We start from the raw sequence: 20,411 nt of genomic DNA, 5'->3' as shown, positions 1-20,411 counted from the left end.
TAAAGCCATGAAGATCCTTGTCCTGTTCCTGTCCTCTTGGTTGCTTGACCTTGGTTCTAGTTCCAGAGCTAGTTTTCTGCCAAGACGTCATCGTACTATGACGTCAGTTGGTGTATCCACTAGCATTGCCAACTCATCCAGCAGTCGACTGCATCAATCACGAGATATTTTGTTGTGCAACCTGCTTTAACAGAAGTGACTAGAGGGATGCTGCTTTTGCCCTGCAGTGGATCATTCGTTCTTGGGCTAAAGCACCAAACATTACGAGGAAACTTGGTCAGGCGTACAATAGTCAATTATGACAGGGTGAAATGGGCACGATCCGAGTAGGATGGTACTATTATTATATCGAGATGTAGCCGTATGAGAGTAGTATTTGTGTATTGGCACCAAGAGTTGCTTGCCTGCAATATGCTTATGCTTGTCCTCATGCGCCGAGCCCTCCGCCTGACTGTTGTTTCCAGCTCTGCGCCATAGATAAGAGGTTGGAGAGATTGGCTGCTTGTTTGTCGTCGGCAGGGAAGACGTAGTCGATGTACTCCTCCCACGAGTCGTCATCGAGCTTTCTCCGTCTCTTGGTCTTGCGTGGCATCTGTTTCTGAACCGCCTCCAAGTCCTCCGCAGACCCGTGCGTGCGCTCGAACGACAACCAGGCGTTGAGAAGTGATACACATTCTTCCTTGAGATCCCGGTCTCGCATACTCTTGTGCGCTCGTTTGAATACCTTGCGTGCCCTTGCCTTGGCCTCTTCGCTGACGGGCTGCTCCTCGTCGCCTTCTTCCTCGTCGTCTTCGGGAATGTTGATCTCGAAATGTGCGTAGCTGATCCAGACCTTGACGTGGTCCGTCTTCTCGAGCAGGCGCTCGTAAAGAGCACGTGTACGTTCGTACTCGCCTTCCTCCTCCTCAAAGTCGATGTATGCCTTCCACAGTAGTTCAGGCATATCAAGCTGTTGTTGCTGAACGGCAAGCTCAAAGATGGCGCGCGTGCGTTCCAGGTCGTCCAATCCACGCTCCAGCTCCGCAAATTTGATCCATGTCTGGCAGTTGGCTGGGTTAAATTCGATGTGCTTCTCGTAGAGAGTACGGCATCGCACAAACTCGAACAGTTTGCGCTCTAAATCAACGTAGCCATTGAAAATCTTGTCTTTTGGACACATGCCGATGGCGCGTCCGAGGAGCTTTCGTGCTGCAGTAAGCTCACCCTGCCGGATCTCAAATTGCGCTGCCATGAGCCAGGTTTTAGCAAATGTGAACCGCTTGTGTGGAATAAGACCCAGGCATGTGTTGTAAATCTGCCGTGTCCGCTCAACATCCTGCCCTTCCATCTCTTCCCATATCGCGTAAAAGATCCATAGGTAGATGTATCGTCGCCAATGTCGCTTCTCCTGTGTTGGTGGAACCTGAGCCACTGCTCTCTCGTATATGTCTCGAATTCGGTCAGAGTCTTGGGAGGTTTCCTCGAGTTTTGCGTAGTCGAACCAAGCATCGTAGTTCTTGGGGTTCTCCTTGATGAGCTCTTCATAATATACCCTTCTCTTGGATAATACAACATCCTCCACCCCATCCTTGTCACCAAATTGCTTCTCAAACGTTGTGTATGCCTTGTGGAGAATCATAGACTTGGATCGTGGCAAGCGATCCAGAGCGTACTTGTATATAGCTCGAGCGCGCTCATACTCTTTCAGCTTGGCCTCATAACGTGCGTAGGCAATGAATAATTTCTCGTCGACAAAGTCATCGCCCAATGCCTCAACCGCGTCTCCAAATACTTCCCGTACCGAATCGCTTGTGCCGTATTCCTCTTCAAACTTGGCCCATTTGATCCAGTTCCGGGATTCGGGGTGAAGCTGGGTAAAGGTTCGAAAGATCTCTCGTGCCCGTTCGAATTCGCCGTATCGCTTCTCTAACTTGATGTAGGAGCTCCATGCAGCCTCGTCCGGGTGCCATTGCATCCACCGATCAAAAACCTGACGAGTTCCGGGGATGTTGCCCAGCATCTCCTCCATGTAAACATATTTGTACCAGAGCTTGTCGACTCGTGGCAATCTCGAGACGGCTCTGTCCAGCAGGTTTCGCGCGTGGTTGATATTCCTCGATTTCATCTCCGACTCGATATAACGAACCCATAGTTGAACGTTGTTGGGGTGGGCATCGAGAGCGCGCTCGAAAACGGACTCGGCGCGCTTGAACTCCTTCTGCTCGAGCTCCCATTGCGCATATCGCATCCAGTTGTTTAAATTTAATCGGTTTCGTCGAACGTAATCCTCGAATTCCTTCCTCTTTCTTCCCTGATACTCGTGGAGCTCCTCCAGATCAGCGAAGCGTTGGGTAGGCGCCTGAACTCCAACTTCTTGTCGGTCGACAGCTTCTCGAAGCAGCTGCTCGGCACTGATTTGAACAGGCGCGGCGGCCTTGTTCTTGACCCTCGGGGGTCCCCTGGATGACTCCATCTTGTGCTATTCGCTTTTGTCGATCAATATTCCTGATGAGATCAACGCCGTCGATGCGAAGCAAAGGCGGGTGAAAATAAAAGATGAATGAATTGCCAGGATGGATAAAATTCCAGGTCAACAGCGACGCGACAAGCAAGGCTCAAAAATTCAGGTGTGGCTAGCCAATGAGAGGTGGATTGATGCTCGATGCAGCCACAGCGATGTGGAGCGAATTGGCCAGGGGTTGATTGATGAAGTTGGGTGGTCTAAAGAAGACTTAAGACATCTTTCATCAAGTAGAAGTAGAAGAAAATGAAAAGAAGGTCATGAATCAATACCATGAAACATTTTTATTCCGATTTACAAATTTCTTTATTTGTCACCGGCCAAGCCAGGAAGACGGTCCGGAAATATAGGTACAGAGAGAGTAACTGTATTGACCACTAACTTTAGTTTACAGTACCTTACCTAGGTCGTGTTTTTCCGGACCCCGAAGCCATAGCAAATATTTAGCTTAGATTGATTTATTGCTACTCCACGACTTCCTTCGCGACAATCACTCTCACCTATCCACGTCATCATTTTGCAACGCGCCGCCATCATGTCGACCGACGCAGATGATCTGCTTAACGATTTTGGAGGCTCGGGAGATGAAGCTGAAGAGGAGAACAACGATGGCCTCATCAAGGACCAAGAAGCGACTGGCGACCGCGATCGTGATGCCATGGAACTAGACGGAGATGCCGAAGCAAAGAATGACGATGATTCCGATGCCGATTTGAACGACAGAGACGATTCCGAGGCGGCAAAGATCAAGGTCGAGAAGATGCAGCTCGGGGGAGTCAAAGACGTTCGAAGCGTGGCCAGTCTGATGCAGACGCTGGAACCAGTTCTTGAAGTTAGTACCAATATCCCCTTGTCTTTTAGACGGTCGCATCTCGATGAACGATTCGTTTACATCAGTTATTTTGGAAACAGTCCTGACGTATTGCCTCGAACGTTACAGAAAATCGCACATTTTCGATCGCAAGCCGCGACGCAAAACACAAACATCGGAAATATCGAAGACCACCCCGAATATCATCTCCTAACACAATCCAACAGCTTGTCGACCCAGATCGATGGAGAGGTCGCTCTCGTCCATAAATTCATCCGTGATCACTACTCGACACGGTTCCCCGAACTCGAACGACTAGTCACGACACCACTCGAATATGCCAAGGTCGTCGCCATCATAGGAAATGGGCCTTTGGATTCGGAGAGCATCAAAGCTTTGCAGACTTCAACCGACAACCCTCTGGGAATAACTCTCAAGTCTGTCCTGGATGGGCCCTCACTCATGATTGTGACGGTCGAGGCCACGACGTCCAAAGGTCATGAAATGACCCCAGAGGAGCTTCAGCGCGTCTACAAAGCGTGTGAGATGACCATATCTCTCAACAACGCCAAGCAGACGTTGACAGAATACGTCCAGTCGCGCATGAACATCTTTGCGCCTAATTTGACCGCTCTTGTCGGTTCCCTTACAGCTGCCCAGCTCCTCAACCACGCAGGCGGGCTCACAGGTCTCTCAAAGACGCCTGCTTGTAACATTGCCAGTTGGGGCTCCAAGAAGAAGCACTCCGGAATGGCTACAAATATCGGCGTTCGACAACAAGGTTACCTTTACAATTCGGAAATTATCCGGGCCATTCCAAGTGACCTGAGAAAGCAGGCCCTGAGAGTTGTGTCAGCTAAGCTAGTCTTGGCTGCCCGGGTCGATCGTATACATTCAAGCCCGGACGGGTCTACAGGAGAGGAGCTTAAATCAGCATGTCTCGAGCGCCTCGAGAAGTTGACAGAGCCACCGCCCAACAAGGGTCAGCGTGCGCTTCCAGTCCCAGACGACAAGCCGGCCCGCAAGCGAGGTGGACGACGTGCCCGCAAGGCAAAGGAGGCGCTCGCCATGACGGACCTTCGCAAACAACAGAACCGCTTGGCTTTTGGCAAGGAGGAGAAGGAAGTCGGTTATGGTCTTGGCGAGGGGACCGTTGGTATGGGCATGATCGGACAGTCCAACGACGGTCGTATCCGCGGTACTCAGATCGACCAGCGTACCCGAGCAAAGGTCAGTGCCAAAAACAAGGGCTGGAGCGGAAACAGCACTGTTGGTGGTGCTGCCTCGTCTATAGGTGGTTTTGGCCAAGCATCCAACATTGATCTACGGGGTCGCGGGCTGCGGGCGACTGGAGTCGGCAGCACGGTTGGGTCAGGAGCTGGTATATCGTCATCTCTGGCATTTACCCCTGTGCAGGGTCTGGAACTCGTTGATCCCAAGACGCAGGCTGCGCTTAGCAAGAAGCGCAAAGCTGAGGAGGACAGGTGGTTCAAAGGCGGCGCCTTCACTCAGGTTGGAGGGTCGTCGAGCGGTAATGGTTTCAAGGTACCAGAGCTTCCGACAGCCAAGCGAGTCGATACAGGCTCGACCAAAACAGGTCCCTCAGCATCGAAATGATCAAAACAGAACATCATCCTCGTTATTATTCAGAGACAGCAGTGCGATACGGTGCACCACAATACAGTACGGTACAGCGCGGCATGTGACAGTATTGTACTGTGGAAACATGGAGGGTGGGTCGTCATGGGAAAGTGCTTGAATAGCATGAGGAATATGACATTTGCATCATCGCGATCATCGCCGATGATGTATGTATCGCATCAGCTTGCAATTCGCGGAGCTGGTGCCGCACCCAGCTTGCACGTATCACAATGCGACGCTATCCATAGCTAAAGCTACACCGAGCAACAGCACCACAGAAAAGAAAGAATTATTAATTGTCCCAAGGCGGGTGTCCGGCGAACAAGGCGTTTCAGGGAGAGGAGCTGCGAAATACCAACAGCGGGGAAAAGATGGAAAAGTAAATTAGTCGTACTTGAGTAGCTCAAATTCGATGGTAGCTCTTGAAATGCGTTGACTGATTGTCTCGAGAGCTGTGCTGTGCTGTGCTCAAAGTGGTAATAATACTAAAAGGAAAGAAAAAAACAGGCTTGATGTAAGTTTCGCACACACGAGGCATAGTTGCCGGGTTGATACCTGGCTCTGTTCAGTAAGTGGACAGGCAAACGGTCTGAGGTAGCAGCAGAGGGCGGTTAGGTTGGCCCAAACCGGGCTGACTCGGAGTGAATATAAATCACCAATCTCGATCGATCGACAGTGATCATCGTTCACCACCAGCGTGACCTGTCAAACGAAAACATGGTTGCAGCATATTGGTCCCTTTTTTCTTCTTCATTTTCCAAAGGATTCTTATGCCCTGCCACATCACGAGAGGCCCTTTGTTTCCAGTCACACTAGGGATACATTCCTAGGTTCCGAGACGTCAAGATATCCGTGTTGCGGTTGCAATGTAAGCATGCGGTTAGGCAGTCAGTCGCCTGCCTTGGCAGGTTCGCTGTGTTGTGTTGCAATTACAGGGTAACAGTTGTATCTACAACTCAAGCCTGTTATACCTTAGTAGTTAGAGAAAAGAACACATTCCTGATTGTCGTCAAGCGCAGCCCGTACGGGAACCCTGCTGTTGTTCCGACAAGGGTAGAGACCCTTTACACCGCCAGAAACACTTGTTTCAGGGTATCGAGATGTGAGAATGCCGTCTTGTAACCGCGTACAACTTGGTAAGCTTGCTGTGTTATTTATGTATGTATCTGAATACACTACCAGATACATAGTACAATGCGCTGCTATCTGCTGGAACAAGAAAAGTTGGCAGCATTAATTAAACGACTACTCCAATCAACAACCCACCCCTTGTTACACATCAACCCTGATTTCACTCGCCAACTGACTATGGACGATGTCGCGATCTGACCAATAAGGCTCATATGTCCTGTAGCAAGATCATCAACTTTTTGAGAGAGATGGGCATGGTAGAGAAAACCTAGATAACCTCGTGCTTCACGAGTAAGATACTGAAGCAGACTAGCACTGCGAAGCTATAGATTAGGTTTTGGCTAGTAAGAGGATAACCGTCCGCAGATGTTGCATCGTGAACAGGAGTTTCCCACTGGCAAAGGAAACTATCATGGCGTGGTAATATGACCCCGCGTATCCAATACCGAGCAAGGACTCTTGTGCGGCCGCGAGCTAGCCCCATGTATCCGTAGTAAGCAAGGAACAAAACATAGTAGCACAGCAGGTAGAAACCATAGACAAAACAACAGTTGGAACACTCCCTGATACAAAATTGCGAACATGATAAAGATATAGCGCCTTTCGCGCAGTGCGAGTGCTTCATGCGACCAGCGCTGAGGGACATTGAGAGTATGGCGGGCCATTATACAACAGGAACCATCGCTTGCTGGCACCACCAGTACAATGTTGCGAATGCATACAGAGAACGACACCAGAGTAGAGAAACAAAAGGCAACATATCTATATAACAGCCCAACGTCAGATTGCCTAATGTCAATGCCCCGGCAGTCGCTGGGCAGAATTGAAAAAACGACGCGCGGCGCAGCGGATCGAAGATGGAAGTTATCACAGAAAGGCGGTGATAACCTGCCCTGGTATGCACTTGCATGACCCCAGAGAATGTGAGAACATCAAAGAACAACAGGGCCCCCGAGCAGTGTCGGCAATGCTCCAAGAATTGACGAAATTGCCAGCAACTAAGCAGACCCTTGTTGTGCTCGGACTGGCTCCCACTGGTTGCTGGCTCGCCGCCTGGCTCCGGTCAACTGGTTTGGCGTACGGCTGGTAGCCGCTTGTGCCTGACAATCTATCCTCCAAGAACCAAGAATACTCTCAGACTAGTGCTGTTATTGGTCAGAGAATGCTGAATGTCCCGAGCAGAAGGGCCCAAACAAGCGAGAAAGGACAAGGCATCACATCATGGTTCAGCGGCGTCACAGGCGAGGTCCCCTAAATCCCCCTTCTCTCCACCAGTCATCCTGTTCTGGGGCCAACCTGGGTTTGGCCCCCCTGCCTGCCATGTGTGCTTTGATGGACTCTGTAGACATGCTGAGTGGTGAGAGGATGATCGCCGGGGTACTCTAGATTTAGACGAGCCCCTTGTTCTCTCCGGGCCCTCTTCTCCGGTGCCATGCCTTCACGCCCCCTCGAAGCCCCAATACCCTTGAAATCCTGTATCAAAGCCCCTCGGTCACTGAGGCGGCGGGACCCTCAGGAGCCACGCGGACGGGACCGATGAGGCTGCCCTGCCAGGGCATCCGACACCAAGCGTACTCCACACAGGGCAGCACCGAGAACCCCAAAAGGGTCCGATTCCCCTCCTGTCCCAAGATCCCAACTGAGCGTCGTTGACTCGATCGTCTTCGATGCTTCGATCGCACTCAGTAAGAGCCGATGCGCTGCCACTGCCGCCATTCACCATGCCCCCGCTGACCAGGGAAACAGAACCCTGGCTGACATTCATTCAGCAACCAAGCTTGGCTGATACATACACCTTGACTTTCGGTCATCTGCGCACAGCACTGTTCAGTCCCATCCCCCCCTGCGTTTACTGAACGCCTGTGTTGTTTTCTGGAAGCCCTTCGATCTCTATCAACCCGACTACGGCACAGGCGCCAACGATTAGACTAGATCTCAAAATCTTGCTGCGGCTGTGCAGCAGAAGGATCTGATTGATTCTCCATCTTGGAATGAAACAGCGCATTCAAGGTCATGCTCAACGCTCAACAGAGCCAGCGATTGTTTCCATCTCCCCCATCCGTGAGTATGTATGAAGCCAACTGGCCAGTCATCTCGATGCCTACCTGATTTGGTTGCTTAGACATCAACAAAATTCCCTTACATGGGAAGCGATCATGGGTCAACGCCAGTGTCTATGCTCCCCAGTATGGGTACTGTATCAAGATATCTTGATTTGGTCTGGACAATTGCGTCATTAGAAGTAGATGGAAGCCCTGCTACCCTGGAAACAATGCATAGCTTAATATTAACCGGGACATATTATTGACTGAGGCTTGTACATAAGTCTGCAGTGCTTGTTGCATACAGACATGGTACTTGACCCGGCAGAAGGTACCGGATGGGATTGGATAGTGGCCGACCTGGGAATAGAGTCGTGGAATTGATTCATGGCTACAATGGCATTGCCATTGCCAGTGCTCTTCTGATCTTCCGATGCTCTCCCCTCGTCAACCGAGACAAGACAGTTTTGGGTCTGTCTGAGCACAGACAGCGGCGCTCAGCCATGTTGGAGATTTGGTGACGTCAACGGTCAACGACGTAAGTGCCATGATATGTATGCAAAGCATTCTTCAGGGAAGAAGAGAGTCGTCTCCGGATGGTATCTCACGGTGGAGGGACCCTGATCGTTCCAAGTTCAGGGTTCCAAGAACTCGATAGATCTTGGTTGACAATCCGGAGCAAACCCGCCGGAGGGCTGTCAAGATTTCTTTGTAGATCGAGGTTGGTTAATGGGTTTTGGATAAACACTAAGATTGTATTGGACAAAGATCTGTGAGCATCGTCCTTCGACGTAAGCAACCCTGGTAAAGGTTGATGCAAAATAAAAGTCAATTCTGCGACGTAAGAGGGGGTGCAACCAGACAAGGCGAGGCAAGGTCCAGTGTGCTTGTGCTTGTGCTAGGCCAGGGTCGATCAGTCTGAATGGACCAGTCAACTTAAACGGAGGATATGCGAAACCTCCTCATTCATCAGGTTATCAGCAAGTGTCGTTTTAGTGCGGTACGGTTGGACGATACTGGCGCCCTCCAACATGGCCATTATGCCGAGATGGGGGAAAACCACCACCTGAACTGATGAAAATTCAACTCGTCAAGTCTTCAACACTCCAGGCTCATGAGACACCCTTAGGACGGGCTTAGGCTCTTGCTCCACGCCCATGGAAAGCAAACAACAAACCGCAAGCACCGCAATAGAGCCCTGTAGAAAATCAAAACGGTGTATAAGATAGAGTTGCCAGGTGGGTAATCGGAGGGCATCCGCAAGCTCACGATTGGTTGAATACCAACCTCGAAACGGTTTGTAGTGTCCAAAAACGCAACTCTGATGATGCTAAATCAGCATGTATGTATATCTGTGTAGACACCACCAATTTCACAAACTCTGCAGAATACCATGTTTTCTCTTCCAGCGACAGAGAATTATTTTCAAAGAACTGGCAAAACTGATCATGACTATGAACTGACCGACTTGACTTTGACCGTATTGCAACTGGTGCAGGCCATAAACAGCGCCCAATGTTGGCATTTACCCTGTCTCCGTCAACTCCTTTGATCGCCATTTTATCGATCTTTCCCGATTATTGGCTGACAGAGTTTTCTCTCCCCCAGTCTTGATGGGGACCCTTGGGGCGACCCTGGGAGCGTTAGCGCCAAGGGGATGATTGTCCGTTCCCCGCCCCTCCACATCTGCCCGCTTGCGATGCAGTCCCAAGTATCCGTGAAGCCCAGCTTTTTAGGGGTGCTCGTGGGAAACCCACTAATCAATGGTCTGCTCCATTCGGAGCCCGCAACCAGCGACAACCCTTGGGGATTACCATGGGGGCACGTTCCCCAGAGCTAGTGAGTGTGGCAGTGTGGCTAGTAAGGCACATTGTACTCTGTATTGTTGTTTCTGTTGTGACCATGAAGCTTTATTGACGTTGCTCGGGAGGGGTTGCACTTTGGCCTCAACAACTATCTTGTCACAATGACGGCGCTCTTTGCTCAATATATGGTCAGCCCCTCTCGTGTGTTGCATTGGCAGCCAGCAAAGGCTCACCAGTCATCGATGGTATTGGTGATTGAGAGAGTAAGCGAGCTTGAGCCAAGAGCGGGGGGGAAAATCTTTTTTTACCACCTCTCCAAAGACGCTCGATGAACGCCCAGGTAGGTAGCCAGGCCATTCCCATGCTCCTGGATCTTGTTGATGATCGTTCTCCTCTTGCTTGTTGATCATCCTCTGGCGTTGAGCATGAGCATGGAGAAACCCTGGGACACAAAGAGGATTTACAGGGTCCGACCAATACCGGTACAGACATCATCCTGGAAACAACAGGATTGGGCCCTGCATGAGCTATGAAATAGACCTTTTTTCTGTCGTACTGTAATACTTGCTTGCTTGCCTGCCTTTGGTGTAGCTGTTGTGGCTTCATTCAAGATACATAGGTACATACAAAGAGGGGTAGTATGTGCCTGAGTGCATGTGTAGCGCGGTTGTTCATGCCAGGAGATTACCTGGACTGTCTGACTGTCTAGACTAGACAGTACCAGTATTGCAACAGCTTGAAATCTTCGACAGGCTGGACCTTCAACTAACGTTTGGTTGTTGTGGTATTGACGTCACTATGGTGCGATATAAAAGGCACTATAAATTTGTCGGTACAGTGTTTCGGGGTCCCAGGTAAGCCACAGCCAAGCTTGACACAGAGGTAGGTACTTTGTTCCAGCCACTACCCACCTGCCTCAACTGATCCGGTTATCCGTCATGGTGACGCCTCACAACTTGGGATCGAGATCACAGTTGGAAATCAGGGTCCAGAGGTCCGGAGCGCCGTTCCGCGGGATAGGTGCAGTAGCCTGAAGCACCTCATCAGCTGGGCAGCCAGGCAACATGCCTACCTAGAGTCAGCGATGCTAATTGCAGGTGGGCAAGTGTCGTAATGATAAAGCGTTGCGCCGCGGCAGCCTCGATGCAGTTGAGAGAGTGTCTCTTGTTAGAGTCCAAAAACCATTTGGATACGGTCCTGAGATGAGTCTCAAAATTGGGAAAGTTAGTTTTTGTTGTAGTGGAGATGGTAAGTACAGTATCCGTACTGTAGCGAGGCATTGTGTGATGGTCACATCAGGAGGGTCCGATGCCCCCCCAACGTAGCAAGGACGTTCAATACGGGCGACCTGAAGTAAAACGGAGCAAAACAAAGCAGAGCAGGTAGGTGAGCTACTGGGTACCAGAAAAATTGACCTCCTAAGACTTATGGTACAAAAATAAATAGCCTAGAGACTATAGTTTGAGTAGTATAAAATGACATACTAATTTTGTCTCTTATGTTCCCAGCGGCCAATTTTTCTGATACCCTGAGGGCGAGGTTCAAGAATAGCTACTGCATTATCTGTAGCCCGGACGTTAGCGAGCGATCGACATCACAGGCCCTAAAGGTTGAGGTGAAGTAGGCAGCCAGTCGCCCGTCCAATTTCCTTGAGCGAGTGCCATTTAGGGGAAGGCGTTCCCAGAATTAGCGGTGGCTTGCGCTAAGTAAAGGTCAAAATCAAGCCCTCGGGCTTATGCCCCAGTGGCTCCTTCTTTGAACGCTGACCCTGTTTGGTGGTTACTCCATCAATCCTCAACCCTGGCAGGAGTTCCAAAAGAGAGAAATGGAGAGAGCCTATCCCTGTCGGTTACAGCTGGAAGAGAGCCCCTCGTCCCTGGCAAATGACTCCACACCATGCCGTGTCAATGTCGCACCAAGTGTGCTGTTTTCTCTCTGGGACATGAGTTATGAAGAAGCAATAAGAAATGGAAAAGGAGAAGGAAAAGAAGAATCAGATCAGGAAATAATCAAAAGAAAAGAAAATTCAGTCCAGAGTTTGAGAACATGTCTCCCATACTTTTCCGTGGTATCCGTATTATAATGAAACTTCAACTTTCTGGGTCAGATACCATACGAGAGATAACTCAATGCGGAACAGAGACGTGATTTTTCTTCTCCTTACCTTGCTGATGGCCTAAATACCGCCCGCCCAAGGCCTCCACACTGCTGAAGGTACAGTAGCAGCTCCGACCAAAACCGTCTCAGCGGTCGCTCGCACCGGGCAACCTGCCTGTCGGCCAAACCTTGCCTTGGCTACATAGGCAGGCAGTGAGTGGGCACTGGACAGGGACAGATAGATGAGGGGGAGCGGGAGCTTGCTGTGATGACTCTCAGGGCAGGTGCCTTTTTGGAGAGTTTCCCATGCCAGGCCAGGGTTTTGTTGGAAGACAGGGTGCACTAACCACACACCCCTCCTCTCTGTGTGTGCGCTGTAACAAGAGGAGGAGCAAACAGTAGAAAACGGAGACAAGACTGTGAGTGAGAGTGGGAAAGAGGAGAGGGGAAAAAAAAACAAAAGGTTTAATGACACACCACTACCTGCCGTTAGCGGTGACGGACCCCATCCATCCATGCCTGTGGCTCGTCCAAGCTTAGTTACGTCTATTCATCGTAACTTTCAACTCAGACTCGACTTTTTTCTCGATCTCATCGATCGATGGGGTTGCGCAAAAAATCCCATGCTTGATTCCCACCCCAATGCCATCCCTTCCTTTCCCTTCTTTTTTGCTATACTCTTCTCTTCTCTGCTGTGCTTGTGCTGTACGCCCCCCTCCCCTACAGGCGTGTGTTTCGCTCCCCTTGGTTCCAACGGGTTACTTATAAACTTAAGCTCCAGCCATCCTTCAATTCCAGCCTCGCTTCGTTTGATGTTCCTCGACTTCTCACTCTTCGTACATTTCACCATTATTCCCTTACGAAACTGCATCTCGCCAGAGTTGTTGACCATATTTCATTGGACACTTGATTCAACCAGCACAGTATACCACCTTGTCTCCAGTTGCTCTTTCTGTCTTTTTCGGTTGTTGCTCCCTGGACTTGACTTGTCTCTCTGGACTCCTCGGCAACCTACGTTACCTATCCAAATAACAACATCGCTTGCAAGCTAAGACTACCGGAACTTGCCTACTTTTTCTGCATATCTGCAGTATATGAACTCGACATTAGACGCCTTTTTACCTGCACAGCTTTGTGGAAACATCCGCAAACTTGTCACCGCCAAAACCACATCTCTCTCCCTTTGCAGACGCTGCTGAGCATCCCTGTCGCCTTTCAGGTACACACGCAACAGCCCACGAGAAACCCATTAGTCTCGTGTTCCTAAAAGCGGAGGCACTTCTGAGCTATCAATCCCTTCCTCCAGTCCCCCGAGTCTAGACAGGCTCCGCGACTAGCCATCCCGCTATCAAGTCCCGCTTCACTCCACTACGCTGTGCTGCCACCGCATCCAGGCACATAACATAGTATTAGAGAGTCCCCCTGGCCATACCACACCAGTCGTTGCTCTTCTACCAATTCTCCAACTTTTACATCCACCAGATTCACAACAGTTTCGACAATGACGATGCACGCAATCAACGCCGCTGGTCGAAGGATCTCGCTCTTAAACGACGAAAGCGCCTCCCAACAACCGCAACCGCAACAACAAAGACCTCCCCTCAGTTTCCACTCCAGCTATGCTTTCAACCAGTCTTACCCCACCCCCAGCAGTAGTTCTTCTTCACCCAACACCCCAGAGCTCTTGCGCTCCGACTCCTACGACTCTCAAATGAGCAATGACCCCGTCTCTCCCATGACTCCCAACGTGGATTACTACCCTCGACAACAAGTTATCTACACTATTCCTCAAGACTACAACATGGACGCTAAGCATGTCGTCTACGCCGACAGTGCCCGTTCGGCCTCATACGACGCTGAGATGGTCAGCCAGCCCCGATCCTCGCCTATGCCCGAGCGCCCCGGAAAGCGATACCCCTGCCGGTATCGCGACACTCACGGCTGCGAAAAAACCTTTACAACTTCTGGCCACGCCTCGCGTCACTCCAAAATTCACACTGCAGAAAAGGCTGTTCAGTGCACCTTCGCAGGATGCCAGAAGAAGTTCACTCGCGCCGATAACATGAAGCAGCACCTTGAAACGCATTTCAAGGACAAGAGCCGTTCTTCCGGCAGCCAGCGCAGTCACAGGACATCACTCGCTGATGCTCGCCGCAACTCTACATCTGGTCGTCCTTCCGCGAGCCGCACATCCTCGTCTAGAAGTCGACGCGATGCCGACCCCTACCCCCTTCCCACACCCCCGCTGGCCTCGCCCAGTATCAGCAGCGGACCCTGGGACATGAGTGGGCGCAACCTCCCTATTCTTAACCGCCCTGTCACTGGCAGGACCCCTAGCGGTCTAGATGCACTCGCGATGGCTGTCGCATGCCAGGAGGGCTCAGGTGTTTGAGCGTCAGGTTTCTCACCCCTGACACTCAAAACTCACGGCATAATTCTATTGGTAATCTTAATCCTCCGACAAAACTCTTTTTATTTTATTTTTATTTTTTTTACATTTTTTTACACGAACTTCCTTGGCAACTTCATATTTTGGCGCAACGACTCGACTTTTATGACTCGTCTCTCAGATATGAGGATGCATTCCCTATCTACTGGATTGTTTCAATCACGGCGTTGTGAGAATACACGATGTACAACCCGGATTACATGGCGTTTTCTACGGTTTCTCATTTTTTTGGACTTGAAAAATGCTTCTTTTTCCCTTCAAAGGGAAGGACAGTGTGCACGCATACGAATGGCTACACAAATGGTTCTCCCATACAGTACACATGGTTAGATAAACGACAGGATACGTCTCAGAGCCACAGATTCGAGGGCGAAAAACGCATGGCGTTGGCGGGGTTTTACGATTTGATGTTTCCAACTTTTTGTTCAAATATAAGATGGGGGAAGGACGGATTGGTGTCTCGTGAAATCGCCTCCCAGGCTTCTTTGTAAGTCGGGGCCGAAGGCGATTTTGGCAGGAGAGCGATTTAGTACACACTTGTCGCTGTTCCTATTTGCCGCTGTTACAAGATAGCAACACTTTATTCATGTACAAGTTGCTTTGTTAGTTGGAGAAGCATCGTCACTGGTGCTTAAAGAGTTAGATGAGGCACTTGAATTGTGCACAATTGATACCACTTTGATTTTCATTTTGTTTTCCCCATTCAGTGACAATTACAATATTCGTAGCAGCTCAGCAGTCCACAGCCAACAGTCAATAGCACCATCTATTATATTGATTGACCCTACCTTATACGATCTCCTGATATCCCTCAAATTCCCGCAGGTCCGGATTAAAAAAAACATGATACGAAAAGCCAGTGAAACACTTGCGCCATTAATCGTCAATGGTTTTTTAATGGTTTATCAACACACTCTATCTATTAAGCCATCCCATGTCATTACTACCCACCATCGTTATCATGGTGCCATATCATCTGCTCGCCAAACGATATTATCATTCCCAGATGTCTTCCTTTTCAGCACACAACCTGGCCATCTCTAACTGCTCGTCTGTCTGACAAACCAGCACTCGTTGCGAAGCATCGCGTTCACCTAGTTCCTGAACAATGTCCTTAATAGGCTCCTGGTTGCTGGCATCGTTGAGGGCAAACCCTAAACAGGCTACCCGGTTGACAACAGCAGAGCGGAGCTTAGCACTATGTTCGCCGATACCACCAGCAAAAACCAGAGCATCGACGCGGCCCTCGAGGGTCACAAAGTAGGAACCGACAAAGGCGGCAATACGGTCAACAAAGATGTCGAAGGCCAGGCGATGGCTTGGCTCATCCGAGTCGGCAACGACGCCAAAGTTCGTCGTACCTGTCATGGACTTCCAACCACTCTCTTTGTTGAGGATCTCCTCAGCTCGTGAGATGTGAAGGTGCTTAGTGGATGCAGGAGAAAGCTTCCCCACATCGGAGGCATAGTGGAAGACGAGACTGTAAGGGTGGCTGGGGTCAGCATGCAAGAACCTTAATTTAGAAGGAGACCCTTATTGAAAATCCCACCCTCCCTTTGCTTTTGGATCTCATCTCATGTATGATCTGATGAGAGTGGTATCCCGCTGCATCCGGCGGGGCTTGGTTATGGGATCTGGGCTCTGTATATGGGTATCTGAGGCACTGGGCGTCTTACCTTGGATCAACACTGCCACTTCGAGTGGCGCCAGGAAGGCCCGCCAAAGGCGTAAGCCCCATGCTCGTATCCCAGCTCTTGCCGCCCTTAATGGCGCACGCACTGGCACCGCTACCAAGGTGCAGAGCGATCATGTTTAAGCTGCTGACATCTTTCTGAAGATAGTTGGCGACAGAACGGGTAATGAAGGCGTAGCTAATACCGTGAAACCCATACTTGCGCAGGCGGTTGCTCTTTGCAATCTTAGGATCAATGGGATATGTATAAATATGTGGAGGTAGAGTCTGGTGGAATTGCGAGTCGAAGCAGGCGACGTTGACCGTGCTGGGAAGAGCACTGATGCATGTATCGACGATACTCAAGGCCACACCATTGTGCAGCGGTGCTAAATCGCTGAGTTCTTCAAGATGATGATAAGTATCTTGAGTGATGACTTGAGACCGGTCGTAGTCGCCGCCATGAACGATACGGTGACTAGCGATAGCGATATCTTCCTTTGAAGAGATCTCTTTCAGCTCACTATCATTGATGAAGGTCTTCAGAATGAGGTCAAAAGCGTCACCCTGGGTCTTGACGCTTTCAGAAACCTCCTTGGCCTTTAGCACTTTTTCGCTGCCACGGGAATACGCAAGAGTTGCTGGCGGTGCGGTTAGACCGCCAACTGATGCTTCGGCGATTTGGCGAGGCTCTGCATTCTTATCTGCAGTATAGACCGATATCTTGACCGAACTGGAGCCGGCGTTAATCGCGAGAATAACTTTCATGGTTGACGTAGTGATGTTGAGAGAGGCTGATAGGTTGGGATTGAGTTCGTAGCAGTCGAGTCAACTGAGGGAAGAGAGCTTGGGTTGAATTTGTGACCCTTTCTATATCATTCATGGCAGGTTGTACATCTCCATGACGACACAAGCTCTGTGGTCTGATCCAGGCACCGCGGGGTGATGAGAGTTGGTGTGGAGCCCCGAGCATTCCAGGGCCGTAATCTGCCCATAGACAGCAACGTTGTACATAGCTTGCTCATGCCTCTTTTGATACTCCAACCAATCCCACGCGGGCGGCTGCCGATTATCACTCAGTCGGTCGACGGTTTTTTTTTTTTTTTTTACCTTGACAGATCAAGACGTGAGCTGTCAGTGTCAAACCTTGTAGTAGCTGTCACCCCACCAATCTCTGACCACGGACTGCACCGCAGCATGAACATGTGGTCCGGCTCGGTGGTGCAACTGGTTACTAGTTTATATATGCCATCTAACTCAAATTCGACTCTTCAAGGCGTAGTGTCGGTCGTGTCCGAGGGTTCTGGTACCGAGTCGAGCGCATGATGCGGCCAGCCAGATACCGGTAAATCGGGAGAATGCCCCGGCAAAATCTGCGGTGAGGGTAATTCGAAATGGTTCGGTGGGAATGGGATGCCGTTAAATTCACGGTCCGAGCTGTGACAATAAAGCCATGTTTCGATGAATCGACGATAGTCTGATGACTGTCAGCTGATAAGTCACAGGACGCAAGGCCACTGCCCTGGCGAAATATGTATACCTTGGCGTTCAGTAAATTGGACTCCCAGATACCGTATGTCAAGAGTCGGCTGCTGCACTGATCTTGGCTCTGAAGATTCACTTGTTCTGGTTCGAGATCGAATACGATGTGGTAACGAGAAGCGCCGGTGTGAATGATGACCGTCGCCTGAACTGGGTCGTCGACCGGATGCATTGAGTCGAAGCTGCTTTGCACGGTCATCCCTCCCACGAAGCTCACCATCGAAATAGTGAATATCGTATTCCCGATATTGACCATCCGTCTTATTCGCGAACACGCTGAGCGAGTGGAACGTAGTATATCGATCCCTCCACAACTTGAGCCGCTGAATCGCGCCTATGCCCTTCACTTTGCCAAAGCCATCTGTGCGTCCATGAACATTGGTCCAGACGACGTCAGCATCGTAGAAATCGATCAGGTCCTTCCTGCGCAGATCCCCCTGGAATTGGATAGAGCTTTCTACTGTTGTAAACTCGTATCTGATCGTGACATATTGGTCGTGTATACAAACACCCTCATCAGTGGTATATCGAACTCGGTGAGGTTCCTGAAACGTCAGGTATCGTTCCATGTCGGAGGCATCGTAGTATGGGCGATGTCGTGAGTGCAGCGTATGTGGATATATATCAGAGGGGATGTCCGAGGGCACTGGGAGTAACTTGAGTCAGCTAAAAATTCATCTGAACAGCGCCATTCGGTTTCGACGCACAATAGTGCTCGAGCAGTTCGTTCTGATAGCTGCCCTGCCAGAGGACACGGCGCTGCTCAGAACCCACTACTTCCCAAGGTCCAAGGTAAACAACCCGTTCGTCGGGAGTATCCTGAAATAGTATCCTGCGATACTGGTATCAGCAATGTCAGACATCAATTGGGCTAATAGCGTTCGCACATTGTTGCTTGGAACCCTGGAGGTCCAAGATCAAGTACAGAGGTTCCAGTTCCCGACCCTTCGGTGGTTGGAGCTGAAATTGTCGATATACCGGAGGTTGGAGTCCAGGTTGAGTCGACTGGACTGACGTACGTCCTTCCATATGTAGGCGGGCGACCGAGAGACGACGAAGTAAAAGATGAGCCCGAGGACGACATGCTGTCGCTGGTAGCAGTCGAGGGCGATCTGACTGACCGAGCGGTGGGGACATGTCATGACACAGTCACAACGGTACAGGACGGGTGGTTTCTGCCGGTGCTATCTTGAAAATCCCAATTACCGGCCCTAAAACTGGTATCACGCCTTGACTTGAACTTCTAGCAACGTTGGAACTGGTTGTGTCAAAGCCTGTCAAGATAGAAACGAGGACTGGCAAGCTCTTGGTCTCCGCAGTCTTGATATTGCCAGTTCCTAAGCCGGCGCAAAGGTAAAATCTCAACAACGGAGAAGCGACAGAACGTGGAGGCACCGCGCACACTCAGCCAGGATAGACTCGAGCACTAGATTGAGAAAGAGTGGCTCTGAGTAGCTTGCGCATTCGCCCACCCCCTCTGAGACTGCAACAGAAAACTAGAATTCAACTTCCTGGGCCGGTACCAAACGCTGTGTCGGCCTGGGTGAGTGAAGATGAAGGTCACGCACGTATGGAGACTGTGGAATGAGCATCAAAGCATTCGTGATAATAGTAGCCACGCCAGGCGATGACAGGGCAGAATTAAAACCCAAGAGCCCAAGGTTCCAGGAGGATTCCAAGAAATCCAGATAACCAAGCCAAATGGTCTCTCGTTTGCACATGGACTGCTAGCTGTAAGCCAGCATCATGCATCGCAAATCGATGGGAGGATAGTAGGTTCCGTAGAACGCGGTCGATTTCCACAGTCAACGAGGGGCACGTCGGCCTTGGCCTTCCCCGAATCCCAACGTTGAGACCCGCGTCAGTTAACGCAATACCTAGGTAGGTAGCCAAGAGCATAAACCTAGCCACACATAGACAGGAACGCTGCACGCCGCCTGTCGTAAAGCTGCGGAAGGGCCAGTTATTACCAACAGAACCGAAAGCAACGGCGGAAGTCGTCCACAGAATGGGGAGAATGCAGGACGTTGTGTAATTGACAGCCAAGGGTCGATGCCACATGGGCAGCTGCTTGTCTTCGATTGGTGGTCCACTAACAGCGGTAGCATCAAGCACGGGGGCCAAGGCGACATTCTGATGGGCCAAGAAAGCTTAGGTCTCGTGGGGCTCTTTTCTTCACTTTTTGCCTATGCTCCTTATAGTTAGACCTTGGTCGCTTGTCCATGTACGTAGGTATCGATCAGTTCCGAACGTCTGGGCCATCATTGTTAATTGGCAATGGATGTTTCGACCATTCGGAGGCTGTCGCATATTTGTGGTCAAGAAACACCATGAGCAATTATAGCCCCTTCTCAAAGTATCCGTAACTGGGCGTCTTCTAAGAACCATCATGACAAAGAGAGCAAAGCCAGAACGACATCCATGTTCTTTCCGGGCAGAGCCGCGGGGCTAACGTGTTTTAGTTGCTGTGTAAGGAGATGCAATAAACCCCACCTTCAAGGCATGAGCTTCCAGGAGTAAAACCGCTTCAGAGAAGTATATATCCGTGCAATATCGAGTTGGATCTTGATATGCATGCCGGTAGCAACGAATTCCGTCTGTGGTGTATATCTGAGCCAGGAAATTGTGTTTGCTTAATTAGGTACCTTGAGCTAAATTTTTATTCCTAATAAACCTGCAGTGCCTGCCAAGACAGTGCTGTGCTTGCCATGCAATGTCCCT

General features: G+C 50.3%; 8 protein-coding genes across 8 annotated transcripts; 3 read left to right on the top strand and 5 right to left on the bottom strand.

Moving 5' to 3' along the window:
- Positions 1 to 427: 427 nt before the first annotated feature.
- FGSG_01300 (pre-mRNA-splicing factor clf1) lies at positions 428 to 2,452 on the bottom strand (the record flags this gene model as incomplete). The annotated part of the gene is made up of 1 exon (XM_011318783.1): positions 428 to 2,452. The coding sequence occupies one exon, from the start codon at positions 2,450 to 2,452 to the stop codon at positions 428 to 430; it is 2,025 nt and encodes a 674-aa protein (XP_011317085.1).
- Positions 2,453 to 3,035: 583 nt separating this feature from the next.
- FGSG_01299 (uncharacterized protein) lies at positions 3,036 to 4,928 on the top strand (the record flags this gene model as incomplete). The annotated part of the gene is made up of 2 exons (XM_011318782.1): positions 3,036 to 3,332; positions 3,441 to 4,928. 2 exons carry the CDS (start codon positions 3,036 to 3,038, stop codon positions 4,926 to 4,928), a joined length of 1,785 nt encoding a protein of 594 aa, XP_011317084.1.
- Positions 4,929 to 10,119: 5,191 nt separating this feature from the next.
- FGSG_11928 (uncharacterized protein) lies at positions 10,120 to 11,210 on the bottom strand (the record flags this gene model as incomplete). The annotated part of the gene is given in 4 exon segments (XM_011318781.1): positions 10,120 to 10,530; positions 10,558 to 10,576; positions 10,884 to 10,998; positions 11,003 to 11,210. Coding segments are annotated over 4 exon segments (753 nt in total).
- A 2,318-nt stretch (positions 11,211 to 13,528) lies between these two features.
- FGSG_01298 (uncharacterized protein) lies at positions 13,529 to 14,419 on the top strand (the record flags this gene model as incomplete). Its single annotated transcript, XM_011318780.1, has 1 exon — positions 13,529 to 14,419. One exon carries the CDS (start codon positions 13,529 to 13,531, stop codon positions 14,417 to 14,419), a length of 891 nt encoding a protein of 296 aa, XP_011317082.1.
- Positions 14,420 to 14,551: 132 nt separating this feature from the next.
- FGSG_11927 (uncharacterized protein) lies at positions 14,552 to 15,031 on the top strand. The gene has a single exon (XM_011318779.1). It carries the CDS (start codon positions 14,659 to 14,661, stop codon positions 14,965 to 14,967), a length of 309 nt encoding a protein of 102 aa, XP_011317081.1. The 5' UTR covers positions 14,552 to 14,658; the 3' UTR covers positions 14,968 to 15,031.
- Positions 15,032 to 15,472: 441 nt separating this feature from the next.
- FGSG_11926 (uncharacterized protein) lies at positions 15,473 to 15,844 on the bottom strand (the record flags this gene model as incomplete). The annotated part of the gene is made up of 1 exon (XM_011318778.1): positions 15,473 to 15,844. The coding sequence occupies one exon, from the start codon at positions 15,842 to 15,844 to the stop codon at positions 15,473 to 15,475; it is 372 nt and encodes a 123-aa protein (XP_011317080.1).
- A 304-nt stretch (positions 15,845 to 16,148) lies between these two features.
- Positions 16,149 to 16,947, bottom strand: FGSG_11925 (uncharacterized protein; the record flags this gene model as incomplete). The annotated part of the gene is made up of 1 exon (XM_011318777.1): positions 16,149 to 16,947. The coding sequence occupies exon 1, from the start codon at positions 16,914 to 16,916 to the stop codon at positions 16,149 to 16,151; it is 768 nt and encodes a 255-aa protein (XP_011317079.1). The 5' UTR covers positions 16,917 to 16,947.
- Positions 16,948 to 17,419: 472 nt separating this feature from the next.
- Positions 17,420 to 18,774, bottom strand: FGSG_01296 (uncharacterized protein; the record flags this gene model as incomplete). Its single annotated transcript, XM_011318776.1, has 4 exons — positions 17,420 to 17,585; positions 17,721 to 18,336; positions 18,398 to 18,522; positions 18,710 to 18,774. The coding sequence occupies 4 exons, from the start codon at positions 18,772 to 18,774 to the stop codon at positions 17,420 to 17,422; spliced, it is 972 nt and encodes a 323-aa protein (XP_011317078.1).
- Between the last annotated feature and the right edge of the window lie 1,637 nt (positions 18,775 to 20,411).

This window comes from Fusarium graminearum, chromosome 1, assembly GCF_000240135.3.
Source record: "Fusarium graminearum PH-1 chromosome 1, whole genome shotgun sequence".
NCBI classification, from domain to species: domain Eukaryota; kingdom Fungi; phylum Ascomycota; class Sordariomycetes; order Hypocreales; family Nectriaceae; genus Fusarium; species Fusarium graminearum.
This window is presented reverse-complemented; position numbering and strand designations above follow the sequence as displayed.